General features: G+C 36.3%; 1 protein-coding gene across 3 annotated transcripts in view; it reads left to right on the top strand.

The window, feature by feature from the left end:
* Positions 1-16,476, top strand: part of LEPR (leptin receptor) — a gene marked incomplete at its 3' end in the record, with an annotated part of 93,031 nt that overhangs the window by 11,338 nt on the left and 65,217 nt on the right. The window contains exon 3 of one of the 3 annotated variants that reach the window (XM_081225605.1): positions 15,455-15,514. In XM_081225605.1, the coding sequence (XP_081081731.1) occupies positions 15,475-15,514 (40 nt within the window). In that variant the 5' untranslated portion in view covers positions 15,455-15,474. Of the gene's footprint in view, positions 1-12,024; positions 15,515-16,476 lie in introns of those variants that run through there. The other 2 variants (XM_081225606.1, XM_081225607.1) reach the window with 2 other exon arrangements.

The raw sequence follows: 16,476 nt of genomic DNA, 5'->3' as shown, positions 1-16,476 counted from the left end.
AATAGCTAAAGATGTGATCCAAGTAAGGATTCTCAGCGGCGTCTATAATGGTATTATAATAGGCTTTAAAATGTGAACTCATGTTTAAGAACAGCTGTTACCAAAGAGCTGTTTAGTGAAGGCGTAGGACAACTTAGTTTTTCTCAGAATTATATTTTCTCATTTTACTTTAACTAGCACGTGTTATTTGGGTGTCTAAACCTATGAGATAATCAAATAATTAGACTTCTGTATGCACCAACAAAGTTTCTGAATCAAACTAGTCAGTGTGTAGGAAATGAAAGAGAAAATAAATTATACACACACATATAAGTGTGTGTGTGTATATGTGTTTATGCATAAACAGAGAGAAAACGTACTGGCACATACATAATAAGCACCTGATAATTGTAGTTGCTGTTATATTACGAAGATGTTATCTGTTAGGATCGTGACCTACCCAGGAGGTAGCTGAGTATTTCTCTAGTGACCTGGGTGTCTTGCAGTAACACTGCTGGTTACAGGTCTGATCTGAGAGAAGAAAAGGTTCTGTAAGAAAACGTTTTAAAATAATACTTATGATATGCTTCACATTCCTCCCCATTCTTCAAGAGGCAGTTAAATCCTCACTCCTCTCTGAAATCTGTTATGAGTTATCCAAATTAAAAGTAATCTCTGATTCCTTCTAGTTACCACTCTTTCTAGTTGTAATTCTTTAAATCGAAGACATTGTGGATTTTTAAGATACACCACTGCTTTTGCACTGCTAAGAAAGAAAAAGCTCTGCCTATTTACTTTACAATGCTTTCTCATTGTTTAAAATTTTTGTTTTATATCTACTGAAAGAGCTCTTTTAGAATTACTTAGGTAAAGATTTTGTTTAAATCATATCACTCTCATAAGGAAAGTAAAAGTCAAAGAAATCCATTAAGGAATTCTTTTTCTTATTCAGATTCTGGTTTTTCTGAATCATTTTTCAACTCAGTGTTGTTGATGTCAGTATTTTCCCAAATGGTATCATACTCTGGGTTATCAAGACTATTTGCTATACAGCACTTCAAAAAAGAATGCTTCACTATGGTTTCTGAGATTTTCTTTTTTTTTTTTTCATCTGTTCCCTTGGGAGAGGGGGACTGTGGCCAAGGGGAATGCTATTTGTGGACTCATTTTTTTTTTTTTGAATTTTGTTTTATTTATTTTTTATACAGCAGGTTCTTATTAGTCATCCATTTTATACACATCAGTCTATACATATCAATCCCAATATCCAAATTCATCCCACCCCCACCCCCACCCCCCGCCACTTTCCCCCCTTGGTGTCCATACGTTTGTGCTCTACATCTATGTCTCAATTTCTGCCCTAAAAACCGGTTCACCTGTACCATTTTTCTAGGTTCCATATATATGCATTAATATATGATATTTGTTTTTCTCTTTCTGACTTACTTCACTCTGTATGACAGTCTCTAGATCCATCCACGTCTCTACAAATGACCCAATTTCATTCCTTTTTATGGCTGAGTAATATTCCATTGTATATATATACCACATCTTCTTTATCCATTCATCTGTTGATGGACATTTAGGTTGCTTCCATGTCCTGGCGATTGTAAATAGTGCTGCACTGAACACTGTGGGACATGTCTCTTTTTGAATTATGGTTTTCTCAGGGTATATGTCCAGTAGTGGGATTGCTGGGTCATATGGTAGTTTTATTTTTAGTTTTTTAAGGAACCTCCATACTGTTCTCCATAGTGGCTGTATCAATTTGCATTCCCACCAACAGTGCAAAAGGGTTCCGTTTTCTCCACACCCTCTCCAGCATTTATTGTTTGTAGATTTTTTGATAATGGCCACTGACTAGTGTGAGGTGATACCTCATTGTAGTTTTGATTTGCATTTCTCTCATGATTAGTGATGCTGAGCATTCTTTCATGTGTTTTTTGGCTATCTGTATATCTTCTTTGGAGAAATGTCTATTTAGGTATTCTACCCATTTTTGGATTGGGTTGTTTGTTTTTTTTTTGATACTGAGTTGCATGAGCTGCTTGTAAATTTTGGAGATTAATCCTTTGTCCGTTGATTCATTTGCAAATATTTTCTCCCATTATGAGGGTTGTCTTTTCGTCTTGTTTATGGTTTCCTTTGCTGTGCAAAAGCTTTTAAATTTCATTAGGTCCCATTTGTTTATTTTTGTTTTTATTTCCATTACTCTAGGAGGTGGGTCAAGAAAGATCTTGCTGTGATTTATGTCAAAGCTTGTTCTTCCTGTTTTCCAATAAGAGTTTTATAGTGTCTGGTCTTACATTTAGGGCTCTAATCCATTTTGAATTTATTTTTGCGTATGGTGTTAGGGAGTGTTCTAATTTCATTCTTTTACATGTAGCTGTCCAGTTTTCCCAACACCACTTATTGAAGAGACTGTCTTTTTTCCATTGTGTATCCTTGCTTCCTTTGTCATAGACTAGTTGACCATAGGTGCGTGGGTTTATCTCTGGGCTTTCTATCTTGTTCCATTGATCTATATTTCTGTTTTTGTGCCAGTACCATATTTTCTTGGTGACTGTAGCTTTGTAGTATAGTGTGAAGTCAGGGAGTCTGATTGCTCCAGCTCCGTTTTTTTCACTCAAGACTGCTTTGGCTATTCGGGGTCTTTTGGGTCTCCATACAAATTTTAAGATTTTTTGTTCTAGTTCTGTAAAAAATGCCATTGGTAATTTGATGGGGATTGCATTGAATCTGTAGATTGCTTTGGGTAGTATAGTCATTTTCACAATGTTGATTCTTCCAGTCCAAGAACTTGGTATATCTCTCCATCTGTTGGTATCATCTTTAATTTCTTTCATCAGTGTCTTACAGTTTTCTGCATACAGGTCTTTTGTCTCCCTAGGTAGGTTTATTCCTAGGTATTTTATTTTTATTTGTTTATTTTTGTTGCAGTGGTAAATGAGAGTGTTTCCTTAATTTCTCTTTCAGATTTTTCATCGTTACTATGTAGGAATGCAAGAGATTTCTGTGCATTAATTTTGTATCCTGAAACTTTACCAAATTCATTGATTAGGTCTAGTAGTCTTATGGTGGCATCTTTAGGATTCTCTATGTATAGTATCATGTCATCTGCAAACAGTGACAGTTTTACCTCTTCTTTTCTAATTTGTATTCCTTTTATTTCTTTTTCTTCTCTGATTGCCATGGCTAGGACTTCCATTACTATATTGAATGATAGTGGTGAGTGGACATCCTTGTCTTGTTCCTGATCTTAGAGGAAATGCTTTCAGTTTTTCACCATTGAGAATGATGTTGGCTGTGGGTTTGTCATATATAGCCTTTGTTATGTTGAGGTAGGTTCCCTCTATGCCCACTTTCTGGAGAGTTTTTATCATAAATGGGTGTTGAATTTTGTCAAAAGTTTTTTTTGCATCTGTTGAGATGATCATATGGTTTTTCATCTTCAATTTGTTGATATGGTGTATCACATTGATTGATTTGCGTATATTGAAGAATTCTTGCATCCCTGGGTTAAGTCCCACTTGATCATGGTGTATGATCCTTTTAATATGTTGTTGGATTCTGTTTGCTAGTATTCTGTTGAGGATTTTTGCATCTATATTCATCAGTGATATTGGTCTGTAATTTTCTTTTTTTGTAGTATCTTTGCCTGGTTTTTGTATCAGGGTGATGGTGGCCTCATAGAATGAGTTTGGGAGTGTTCCTTCCTCTGCAATTTTTTGGAAGAGTTTGAGAAGGATGGATGTTAGCTCTTCTCTAAATGTTTGATAGAATTCACCTGTGAAGCCCTCTGTTCCTGGACTTTTGTTTGTTGGAAGATTTTTAATCACCGTTTCAATTTCATTACTTGTGATTGGTCTATTCATATTTTCTAATTCTTCCTGGTTCAGTCTTGGAAGGTTATACCTTTCTAAGAATTCATCCATTTCTTCCAGGTTGTCCAGTTTATTGGCATAGAGTTGCTTGTAGTAGTCTGTTGGGATGCTTTGTATTTCTGTGGTGTCCATTGTAACTTCTCCTTTTTTTTTTCACTTTTTTTTTTTTTTGCGGTACGCGGGCCTCTCACTGTTGTGGCCTCTCCCATCGAGGAGCACAGGCTCCAGACGCGCAGGCTCAGTGGCCACGTCTCACGGACCCAGCCACTCCGCAACATGTGGGATCTTCCCGGACCGGGGCACGAACCTGTGTCTCCTGCATCGGCAGGCGGACTCTCAACCACTGTGCCACCAGGGAAGCCCCATAACTTCTCCTTTTTTATTTCTAATTTTATTGATATGAGTCCTCTCCCTCTTTTTCTTGATGAGTCTGGCTAATGGTTTATCAATTTTTTTTATCTTCTCAAAGAAACTGTTTTTAGTTTTATTGATCTTTGCTATTGTTTTCTTTGTTTCTATTTCCTTTATTTCTGCTCTGATCTTTATGATTTCTTTCCTTCTGCTAACTTAGGGTTTTGTTTGTTCTTTCTCTAGTTCCTTTAGATGGAAGGTTAGATTGTTTATTTGAGAGATTTTTCTTGTTTCTTGAAGTAGGCTTGTATAGCTATAGAGTTCCCTCTTAGAATTGCTTTTGCTGCATCCCATAGGTTTTTGGATCACGTGTTTTCACTGTCATTTGTCTCTAGGTATTTTTTGATATCCTCTTTGATTTCTCCAGTGATCTCTTGGTTATTTAGTAACGTGTTGTTTAGCCTCCATGTGTTTGTGTTTTTTACATTTTTTCCCCTGTAATTCATTTCTAATCTCATAGCGTTGTGGTCAGGAAAGGTGCTTGATATGATTTCAATTTTCTTAAATTTGCTGAGGCTTGATTTGTGACCCAAGATGTGATGTATCCTGGAGAATGTTCCATGTGCACTTGAGAAGAAAGTGTAATCTGCTGTTTTTGGATGGAATGTCCTATAAATATCAATTAAATCTATCTGATCTGTTGTGTCATTTAAGGCTTGTGTTTCCTTATTAATTTTCTGTTGCATGATCTGTCCGTTGGTGTAAGTGAGATGTTAAATTCCCCCACTATTATTGTGTTAGTGTCGATTTCCTCTTTTATAGCTGTTAGCAGTTGCCTTATGTATTGAGGTGCTCCTATGCTGGGTGCATATATATTTATAATTGTTATATCTTCTTCTTGGATTGATCCCTTGATCATTATGTAGTGTCCTTCCTTGTCTCTTGTAATAGTCTTTGTTTTAAAGTCTATTTTGTCTGATATGAGAATTGCTACTCCAGCTTTCTTTTGACTTCCATTTGCATGGAATATCTTTTTCCATCCCCTCACTTTCAGTCTGTATGCGTCCCTAGGTCTGAAGTGGGTCTCTTGTCGACAGCATATATATGAGTCTTGTTTTTGTATCCATTCAGCAAGCCTGTGCCTTTTGGTTGGAGCATTTAATCCATTCACGTTTAGAGTAATTATCGATATGTATGTTCCTATGACCATTTTGTTAATTGTTATGGGTTTATTTTTGTAGGTCCTTTTCTTCTCTTGTGTTTCCCACTTAGAGAAGTCCCTTTAGCATTTGTTGTAGAGCTGGTTTGGTGGTGCTGAATTCTCTTAGCTTTTGCTTGTCTGTAAAGCTTTTGATTTCTTCATCGAATCTGAATGAGATCCTTGCCAGGTAGAGTAATCTTGGTTGTAGGTTCTTCCCTTTCATCACTTTAAGTATATCATGCCACTCCTTTCTGGCTTGTAGTGTTTCTGCTGAGAAATCAGCTGTTAACCTTGTGGGAGCTCCCTTGTATGTTATTTGTCATTTTTCCCTTGTTGCTTTCAATAATTTTTCTTTGGCTTTAATTTTTGCCAATTTGATTACTGTGTGTCTTGGCTTGTTTCTCCTTGGGTTTATCCTGTATGGGACTCTCTGCTCTTCCTAGACTTGGGTGGCTATTTCCTTTCCCATGTTAGGGAAGTTTTTGACTATAATCTCTTCAAATATTTTCTTGGGTCCTTTCGGGACCCATATAATGTGAATGTTGTTGCATTTAATGTTATCCCAGAGGTCTCTTAGACTGTCTTCATTTCTTTTCATTCCTTTTTCTTTATTCTGTTCCACAGCAGTGAATTCCACCATTCTGTCCTCCAGGTCACTTATCCATTCTTCTGCCTCAGTTATTCTGCTATTGATTCCTTCTAGTGTAGTTTTCATTTCAGATATTGTATTCTTCATCTCTGTTTATTTGTTCTTTAATTCTTCTAGTGTTTGTTAACATTTCTTTCATCTTCTCGAGCTTTGCCTCCATTCTATTTCTGAGGTCCTGGATCATCTTCACTATCATTATTCTGAATTCTTTTTCTGGAAGGTTGCCTGTCTCCACTTCATTTAGTTGTTTTTTTGGGGTTTTATCTTGTTCCTCCATCTGTTACATAGCCCTCTGCCTTTTCATCTTGTCTATCTTTCTCTGAATGTGGTTTTTGTTCCACAGGCTGCATGATTGTAGTTCTTCTTGCTTCTGCTCTCTGCCCTCTGGTGGATGAGGCTATTTACGGGGCTTGTGCAAGTTTCCTGATGGGAGGGACTGGTGCTGGGTAGAGCTGGCTGTTGCTCTGGTGAGCAGAGCTCAGTAAAACTTTAATCCACTTGACTGCTGATGGGTGGGGCTGGGTTCCCTCCCTGTTGGTTGTTTGGCCTGAGGCGACCCAACACTGGAGCCTACCCGGGCTCTTTGGTGGGGCTAATTGCTGATTCTGAGAGGGCTCATGCCAAGGAGTGCTTCCCAGATCTTCTGCTGCCAGTGTCCTTGTCCTCACGGTGAGACAGAGCCACCCCCCGCCTCTGCAGGAGACCTTCCAACACTAGCAGGTAGGTCTGGTTTGGTCTCCTATTGGGTCACTGCTCCTTCCCCTGGGTCCTGATGTGCACACTATTTTGTGTGTGCCCTCCAAGAGTGGAGTCTCTGTTTCCCGCAGTCCTTTCGAAGTCCTGCAATCAAATCCTGCTAGCCTTCAAAGTCTGATTCTCTTGGAATTCCTCCTCCCGTTGCCGGACCACCAGGTTCAGAAGCCTGACGTGAGGCTCAGATCCTTCACTCCAGTGGGTGTACTTCTGTGGTAATAGTGTTCTCTAGTTTGTGAATCACCCACCCAGCAGTTATGGGATTTGGTTTTATTGTGATTGTGCCCCTCCTACCATCTCATTGTGGCTTCTCCTTTGTCTTTGGATGTGGGGTATCTTTTTTGGTGAGTTCCAGTGTCTTCCTGTCGATGATTGTTCAGCAGTTAGTTGTGATTCTGGTGTTCTCACAGGAGGGAGTGAGAGCACATCCATCTACTCCGCCATCTTGAACCAATCTCCAAGATTTTCTTTTAAATTGGTCCATTTTGTAAATTTTATGCTGGCTCTATATTGATCTTCACAAAAGATTTCCACAGTAGGTTTTCAGATAGCACACAGGGCTCACATTCCTTCCTTCCTCAAATGGTCTTTAAATAGTTTGTTAACTGAAATATTGATGGATTAAAATTGTCCAGTCTGTCATTAGAAAAGCATCCCAGGTTTCTGTGTATGCAATCAATGACAACGAGATCACAGCTGCTACCAGGCCATCAGTGGTTTTAAGATGACATCGATTTTAACAAGGATCCTGGTGTCAGAGGTGTTAAAATATTGTGAATCTTAGAATAGAGGAAATACAATACTACTCTCTCCCTTTGTATTGTATTTCTTGGAGTTCAACTAATATGTCATTTCTGTGAACCTTTAGTTAGCTCCTAGGACTTTGTTAGTAGCTACTTTCTTTGAAATCCATTAACACTTAATTTAATTAAAAGGACAAGATAATAATTTTACATGAAAAGAATCCATGCACATGGTTACAAAAACCTACTGTAATAAAACACAGTGGTCCCTTGCCCCACTCCCTTCACTTTTTTATTCCTGACTTTGAGAACAACTAACTTTAATCATTTCTGGGTTTGTTTCCTCCATTGGCTACCTCTGTAGGGCTAAATAATATGCTTATATTGACTTTTTTTCCTTTTCTTTTCATTTATCAACTTTAAACAGGTACCATAATAGGAAAGAATTTAGCTTACTAATTTCACCTTCTTTCTCTAACCCTCCTCTACATATAATTATATTAATTTTCTGACCTCTTTTATTGGTTCCATTTATAATTCCATGACCATTTCTTGTTCCATTCACTACAGATGGTTTCTCTTGACTCCCTACTTTATGAGGTTGGGATATTTCACCCTTTGCCCTCTCACCTTTTATAATTATACCACTCCAATTTTGACAGCTGTACAGTGAGAATATTTTATGCTTAATATTTGCAATTAAATTTTTCATTTTTGTCTATTGGTTAGGCCAAAAAGTTTATTTATTTAGATCAGGATTTTTTAATAAAGCTTTTTCCAATTAGCTGAATTTTTTCTTATTGGGAAAAGATATGTGAGCCTTGTTCATTATGTCTTGAATTTTAAGTTTTTTACTCATTTCCTTTATGTTTTGGAATCCAGTTCGTTCTTCTTTTTGAAGCTTATTTAATGCATATTCTTATTTGGACTAGTGGCTTCAATTTTGAACTAAGGCTTCCTTTCTTCCCTCGTGTTATTCTGGTTTTTTGTTTGTTTTATTTTCAAATTTTTGCATCTTCAGAATCATATTATGCATTAAGTTGCCTTCTGTCCTCACCTTTTTCTTGGCCATTTCCTTTCAGCGGTCATCTGTACCCCATCTACTACTGGAGAGTTCATTCTCAAGTCTTCAGGGTCATCATCTGGGTTGTAGTCAAGCTTTCCTGTATCCTGAGTCCCTGAATCCCTCTTTCTTTGTTTATTCCTCATTTTGCTGGAATACGTCATAAAATTACCTCTGAGAAAGAGATTCATGGGATATAAATTTTCTAAACCATTGCATTATTGAAAATATATTTGTTCTGCTCTGATACTTGCTTGATTGGCTAATAGAATTTTAAATTATAAATAATTTTCCATCAGTCATTACTGGATTGTTTTCTAGAATTCAGTGTTTTGAGATGAAACATTTGTTTTAATTCTGTTTATCATTCCTTTAGTGATTTTTTTCTCTCTGGAAACTCTTCCTATGTTCTCCTTTGCTCTTCTGCAATTTCTTAATGATATGCTTAGGAATGGATTTTTTTTCCATTCCTCTTTCTTGGAACTTGGTAGAATTTTTTTTTTTCCAGTTTGAAGACTTATGTCTCTTATCAGCCCTGGGAAATTTTCTTATATTATTTCACTGATCATTTTCTCTTTATTCTTTTTTTCTGTAAATGCTATTGGTTAGATATGAATCACTTGACTTTATTCCCCTCCCCCCACCTTGGGGAGGAATTAATTATGCAAATGTGTTTTCTAACCTTTCCATTGGAAAAAATTTTTGCAACTCTTCCTTTTTTTTTCCCCAAAGCTCTTTCTTCCTCTGATATTCCTTTGTCAGAACAATCTTTGAGTTTATGGGTGCAAAGTCTTGACACGTCCTCTTTAACATTTGTTAAAGCTACTTTTTTTTCTCTGATTTATCTCTGTGTCCCCTGTGGTAGGTTTTCTTTTTACAAATTTTTTCCATTATGCTGAAGACTTTCTTCATGTCTTAGCTCATGTCTCCATTCAGGGTGGCTTTACATGAAGAAATAAGAAGAATGTGAATTCTGAGTGTATCGGCATTGTTTGCCATCTGACAGGCTTCATTTTAGGCACTTGAGTAAGGAGCTGCCATTTATGCTGAAGGCTTATCCCCTTAAGTGTCAGGATGTATAAGGTCTTTACCATGTTGGTGCCAAGCCTATACTAGAAGCCCAAGTTCTCCTCAGATAACTTGTATTCCCCCTGCCTTTATCATATAGGAGTATAAAGGACAATTATTTATTCTCTTTGGCCATTTGACACTTTTGAATACTTTGTTTGTCTTTGGGGAATTCCCCACATCATAGATCCATATTTTACCAAGTTTTCTGGCTGTCTGAAGGTAGATTGTGAATTAGGTTTTACCACTTAGAGGCATTCATGCCAGATTTTAGATGAGAAGTGTGGGACATGAAGGGACAGATGAGCTCAGAAGAACTCAGAGGTAGTAGGCACTATGGTTTCAGTCATAACATACAGTGTCCTGTTGTGGTGTCAGGGCTTTCTTTTCTAGAGCAATTCTACATTAGATATTGGGTATGGTTCTTGACTGTGTGCTTTACTGGCTGGATTCTCTGGTCCTCGCTGAGGTTCTGTGGGGTACCCAGTAATCTTTAGTAAGTTCCTTTTCTACTGTTGACTAAAAAAAATGCACAATGTGAGAGTTGTAAGTTAAGTTTTATTTGGGGCAAAATGAGCACTATAGCCCGGGAGAGAGTCTCTCAGACAGCTCTAAGAAACTGCTCTGAAGAGGTGTGTGTGGGGGCAGTATATATGTGATTTTGGTGAAGGGGGTACGTGCAATCAAGCACACATTTTGGCAGAGGGTAGCTGCTAGTCACTAGGATCAGATGTCTCCGTTAATGACTGTGCTTTTCTAGATGTGAGAAGATGCAAGAAATTGGGCTCATAAAGTCTTCTGAAAATATCTAACTATTTGGAGGCCTGTTCTGCCAGGTTTTCCCAGAGCACAGAGTGCCTCATTCCTAATCTCCACCCTGAACTCACTTCAGGGTGTGTTGAAGATCAGCGACTACAGTGGCTAATGACTTAATTCCAGATGGCAAGTGACAGTTTTCAGTTGGCACTACTTAAACTAGCCAGAGTTGATTTTTGTTGTTTGTAAACCACTCCACTGACAGTTACAGGGAGCTAGATTTTGCTGTTTATGAGGGGATAAAGAGGTCAAACATTACATATAGAGACCAAACTATCCAACATCCAGGGCTCCCCCAAGCAAGTTTGTTTCCTCATTGATGACAGAGCCTTACCCAAATGTCCTAGGTAGTTCCTTCCTTCATTCTACTTTGTTAGTCTTTGTTTCATCTTCCAGAAGTTTGTTTAAATCTCTTTTTTGTTGCTGGTCCCATCATTCTCTCTGTTCTAAGTGGATTGACTTTACTATAATTCTAAAGGCATCTCAGGAGAAAAAGAAGATCAATTTCTTTAGTTTGCCATCTTGAATCTGAAGTCCCATGGCACTTTATTCATACTGGAATTATAGTACTTTGACATGTAAAATAATAAAATAATGTCAGTATAAAATAAAAATTTAAAAATAATATTATTTCTTAAAGTAAATGATGATTTCTTCTTAATTTCTGTATTTGTAGCACCCCATGTAATAACTTACATTTTACCAAGTATTCAACTAATATTTAAATTAGTTGATTTATGTACAGATTTTAAGTTACTTTTCACATTGATAAGATGCCTATTTTGACTCAACTGTGTTGACTTTGGTACCTAGGTTAATAAATCATAGCTTATTACTCTAATTTCAAGGAATTAATTTGCAACAAGAACACACAGTTAGAGTCATATCAGGAATTAAAGAGCTCGAAATTATGTTTTCAAAGGGACAAATGCTTATACCAGGATGAAGGAAGAAATTTATTTTTTAATTAAAAAACTAATTTAAGTCTGTAACAGCTACTTAATGGGAATAACATGACCAATTTCCTTCCTAAGTGAAGAAATAAAAGTAAACATACTTAAAATAATGAGGTTACTAGAAATAGACCAGGCTATATTTGCTAAATTTTGACACTCTAAGAGTGGTTTTCATTTATATTTAAATAAAATGCTTAAATGTTGTTATTTAGGTGAAAGATACATGGCTGCTTCTCTAGCAGAAAGTAATAGCAAAAATTAGTGGCAGATGGAGCTCATTGAGTTTGTTCATCAAAACAACAGCATTGCCAGAATTGCTTTTCTTACTCGTAAAATTTTCTACAAATCTAGAGACTTTTTGACATCATTGGAGAAAGTTGTAGTTAATTTCTTTTCTGCCCAATGATTCATTCAAACACTAATTGAGACTATTCTGTTTATATGTAAGTAGAATTTGATACATAAAAATAACACAAAAATTCTCTACAATACATATTAAAGTCTGATAAAATAATTTATGTAGAATACAGATTTTAATTTTTCCTTTTGTTTTAAGTTCAGTAATAACTGAAGAGTTAGTGATATGTTTAATATGCTTTACTATGTTTGGTATATTATGCAAATTGAATTAGTGCCTGTACATCCAGATATAATGGATGTGTCGTTTAGATCAGACTATGGGTGAATCTTTGTATAATTTACTAAAGATTTCTTCAGATATTTCAGGTAAGACACATTACTCCTTTCAACTGTCAACATAGAATGATTACATTCCAGGAGAAATGCTAGGCCGTATTATCTCAAGCTCCTCATAACTTGATGTCTATCAATGACTCAATTCATGGAGCTATAATTATAGAGGGATGTGCACTTCATTTACCTACATTAGGAATTCTTAATCTGGGAGCTTTGGATAAATTTCAGAGAGTTTATTAACCCCTTGAAATTATAGCCCTAATTTTAGGTATATGTGCCTCCTCCTGCCAGTTGGTACATTGCTCTCACCAAATTCTCAACAAGGTCAATGATCCAAAAATAGTTAGGAATCACCATTCTGAAGTTCTCTCTGATATTACGACAGTTTCTCAAAGAGCTGTATCTGGATGATATTAGAATGCCTCTTTTAAAGATCGCTTTTATTCAATTTTGTCTTGGTGTGATCCACCAGCCTATTTCGAAGGATATTTCAAGAAAGAGTCTTATCTTGACACTCATTTATTCATTTCTTCACTCATTCATTCAGTTACTATATATGGAGCACCTTCTGTATGAGAGGCAGGCTTCTATGGGGGAAGGATATCATGAAAAGGACACAGTCAAAAAATCCCTTGGTCTAGAGGAGTTTACATTCTAGCAGGAAGAGTTAGAAAATAAGCAAGAAAAATAATGAACCATATTCATGTTAGATAGTGTTAAGTAGTAAGGAGAAGACAAGTAAACAGAACAGCAGATATGACATGACGGGGTGGGGAAGGTGTTGGAATCTTAAGTAGGCTGTTCAGGGAAGGCTCCTCTGAGAAGGTGACTCGAGCAAAGGGGAGAGCAGCAGTTGATGAGGTCAGAGGGGCACTAGAGATCCAGGACCTTGTAGTGTTGCACAGGACTGGGACTTTTACTCTGAGTGAAAAGGTGAGCCCTGCAGTGTTTTGGAAAAGAGACATGGGCTGACCCATATGTTAACAAGACCATTCTGGCTGCTGCACTGGAAACAGACTGAATTGGGGAGCAAGGGCTGCAGCCAGGAGACCAGTTAGGAGGCCCTTCTGATTGTCCAGGGAAGAGATGATCATGGCTTGGAGCAGGGTGTTGGCAGTGGAGGGAGTGAGAAATGATTGAATTTTGAAATTCCCATGAAACTCGGTGCTGTTAGGATACCTATGAGGATGTTACTTTTTATCTTATGAAGTTACTCAGGCAAAATTTCTTTCTATTCTTAGTGTTAGATTATTTTCCTAGATTATTCGTACTTTCCCCCTAAACTGTTGGTTTCACTTTACGTTCTCTGAATTAAAAAAAAGCTTAAAACAAATTAAAAGCTCATCTGTAGGAAATGAATTTCAATTAATGGCATTTTGTATATTATACTCATTTTGGTCGTCTTACCATTAATTTTTCCCTTTGCTTGATTTTTTTCCTCACAGTTTTAAGATACATCATTTTTTCCCTATTATTTACGTTTTTATAGACCTCCTTGTATATTCCTTTCTGGTACAATTTAGGGTGGATATAAATATTTCTTTCTTTGTGTCTATGTAAATATCACCTTTCACAGTCTCTTCAATGTTACGGCTATGCCCTCTTTACACTTGTGATTGTTACTCTGTTATAGAAGAGTGAAACCTGATTGCAAGAATTCAAACCTAAGAGTAGTTTGTGTTTCACCTGGAACATTAAATAAAAGAATGGTTTTCTTATGTAAGGAAGAACAATATGATGTATTGTTGATCCACTTGACTCAGTAGAACAGTTGAGTTAACAGTGAGTCAGATCAGTTGTTGGACTGAATTACTTAGTCACTAGTCAGTTCAGTCGAAACACTTAGTCTAGTGATGTGTTGCATTTATGACACATCCTGATTATGAAATTGACCTTGGGTTTGTTTTATGAGACAATGCTGTATCAGAAACAGATAGCATAAAAAAACTGGGAGGACTTTGCACACATTTAATACCATTAGATAATTAAGATTGCACACTGAACTGATTTCTAGAAACCCTAAAGATACATTCTGATGTCAAGTGTGTAAAGAGCCAAAATCCTGGTGAAAAACTCAGTGTGACAAACAAATTTACAAGACTACAAAATGGTCATACTCATCCATCTTTTTCCTAAGAGTCATGTAAGTTGTGAACTAAACAAACACGTTTTTCTATTTGCTCATCACATGCTACCAGTTCTCAAATATGACTTATGAGACATGTTTCTCACTCAATACTTTATAATATTCTTTGTGCTCAAGCTGTGATTACTGTTTTAAACCAAAGTCTCCCCAGAATCATAGGCAGCTCTGAAAGGGATTGTAGAGATCGTCCTTCAGTCTGATTTGAAGATGAGGAACCTGAGGTCTAGAGTGGTGATGTCCCAAGTCCTATAGCTGATTAGACAAAGAGCCTTGATTGGCACCCAACATTCTCGATGCTTAATTCAGGGCATTTTACCTCAGATTAATTTTCATACAGTGAACTGAATTCCAAATATGAGATAATGAAAAAGACTTGGACATCAAAAGCCTTTAGTGTTTCCTTACAAATCTAAGTCCAATATTTTAACATAGTAGTACAAATAGTCTTATTCATAATATATTCAAATTCAGTAGAACTCATGGGAAAGTTTGTCTCTGAAGTCATCCCTATCATCTGCATATATGAAGCCATCAGACTTTCCTTCAATTACTGATAACTTGCCAATGTGAATGAATATTACCTCATTTGCAAATGAATGGGGGTTTCCAAAAGCATATGGGAAAATTTCCTCGTCTTTATTGGAAATAAATGTGCAGTGCATTACCTATGCTATAATCATTTGGCTTTGTAGTATTATAGTGAAGATAAAGGCTTTAGGAAATAAGAGAAATTTAAGAACTGAGCACACACATAAAATGAAGAGTGTGATACTTATAATGTTAGATCAGCTGTACATATTAACATCGTGAGCACTTTTCTGTAGTTAAAAATTCAATCTCATCTGTGATACCTGTCCTGGCTTGTCATGTCATAAAGGAACATTGCCATTTTTTTGATTAAGCCATGTGTGAATGTATCGCTTATGTTTTAACTGTGTAAAATAGCATGTGCATAGGAATGAATCTATAACTTACAGTTTTACGTTAATGTTAAACACTGATACTGATCCAGAGTATAATAGAGGATTACAATTTAAAGAATTCTTAATTATAATCCTTTTCCTTTTATATTTTTCCACAGACAGCTTGTGTATATGTCAGTTTTTTTTTATGTGCATGTGTATTTGTTTTAGATTTACTGTTTTTCAGGCGCACTTCTCTGAAGTAAGATGAGTTGTCAGAAATTCTGTGTGGCTTTGTTACATTGGGGTAAGTTATTTGCTTTTTAAATATCCATATATGAGGTAGAGATTTTGCCCTTAGAGATGCTGTTTCCTTTAATGGCTAATCAAATTTCCCATTTCCAGTTAGGAATTCTCTTGCTCATGGTTAAAAATGCAAACCAAACAAACGTATAAGTGTGAAAATGAAAACTCTTCCCAACCTCCTGGAAACAATGTGATGTGTATCCTCCCAGGAACATAACACACACACACACACACACACACACATTCATATCTCTAGTTGCAAAAATAGAACTGGTCTATACATTCTGCATTTTTCTTTTTTCCACTTAACAGCTTTTCAATTTATCATCACAACTATTCTTGCCAGAGTTTACTGATTTACTTATTTGTCTAATGGTTGCATGACAACGAACTGTATGAATGTACCTTAAATTATAAATTTATTTGAACAATTCCCATTGATAGACATTTCTTTTTCCATAACAGATAATGCTACATTGAAATTCGTATACATATATCTTTGTGTATTTGGAAGAGTATTTCTATAGATTAATTCCTAAAGAGGAATTTCTGTGTTGAGTAGTAAGCACATGTTTGAATTTGATAGATACTGTGAAATCTTCTCCACAAAGCTCTGTGCCTTTTGCAGTCCCAACATGAGTATATGAGTGGTATTCCATTGTATTCCTGCCAAAGATGCATGTTATCATTCTTTTACCTTTTTGCCCTGTCAAAGCAAAATACAACATCTCACTTTAATTTTATTTATTTGGTTATTTGTGAGATTGAGTACTGTTTAGTGACCATTTCTATTTTTTTATGTGATTTTCTGATTCACATACTTTGACTATTTTGTTGTTGGATTTTATTTGTCTCAATTGATTTTTAGAAATTTCTAAAATGTAGATATTTAGCTCTGTATTAGTCAAGGTTCTCCAGAGAAGCAGGACCAATAGGATTTATGTATATCTAGGATGAGGTTTA

The sequence above is a fragment of the Mesoplodon bidens genome (assembly GCF_964165515.1).
Source record: "Mesoplodon bidens genome assembly, chromosome: 2".
In the NCBI taxonomy this organism is placed as follows: domain Eukaryota; kingdom Metazoa; phylum Chordata; class Mammalia; order Artiodactyla; family Ziphiidae; genus Mesoplodon; species Mesoplodon bidens.
This window is presented reverse-complemented; position numbering and strand designations above follow the sequence as displayed.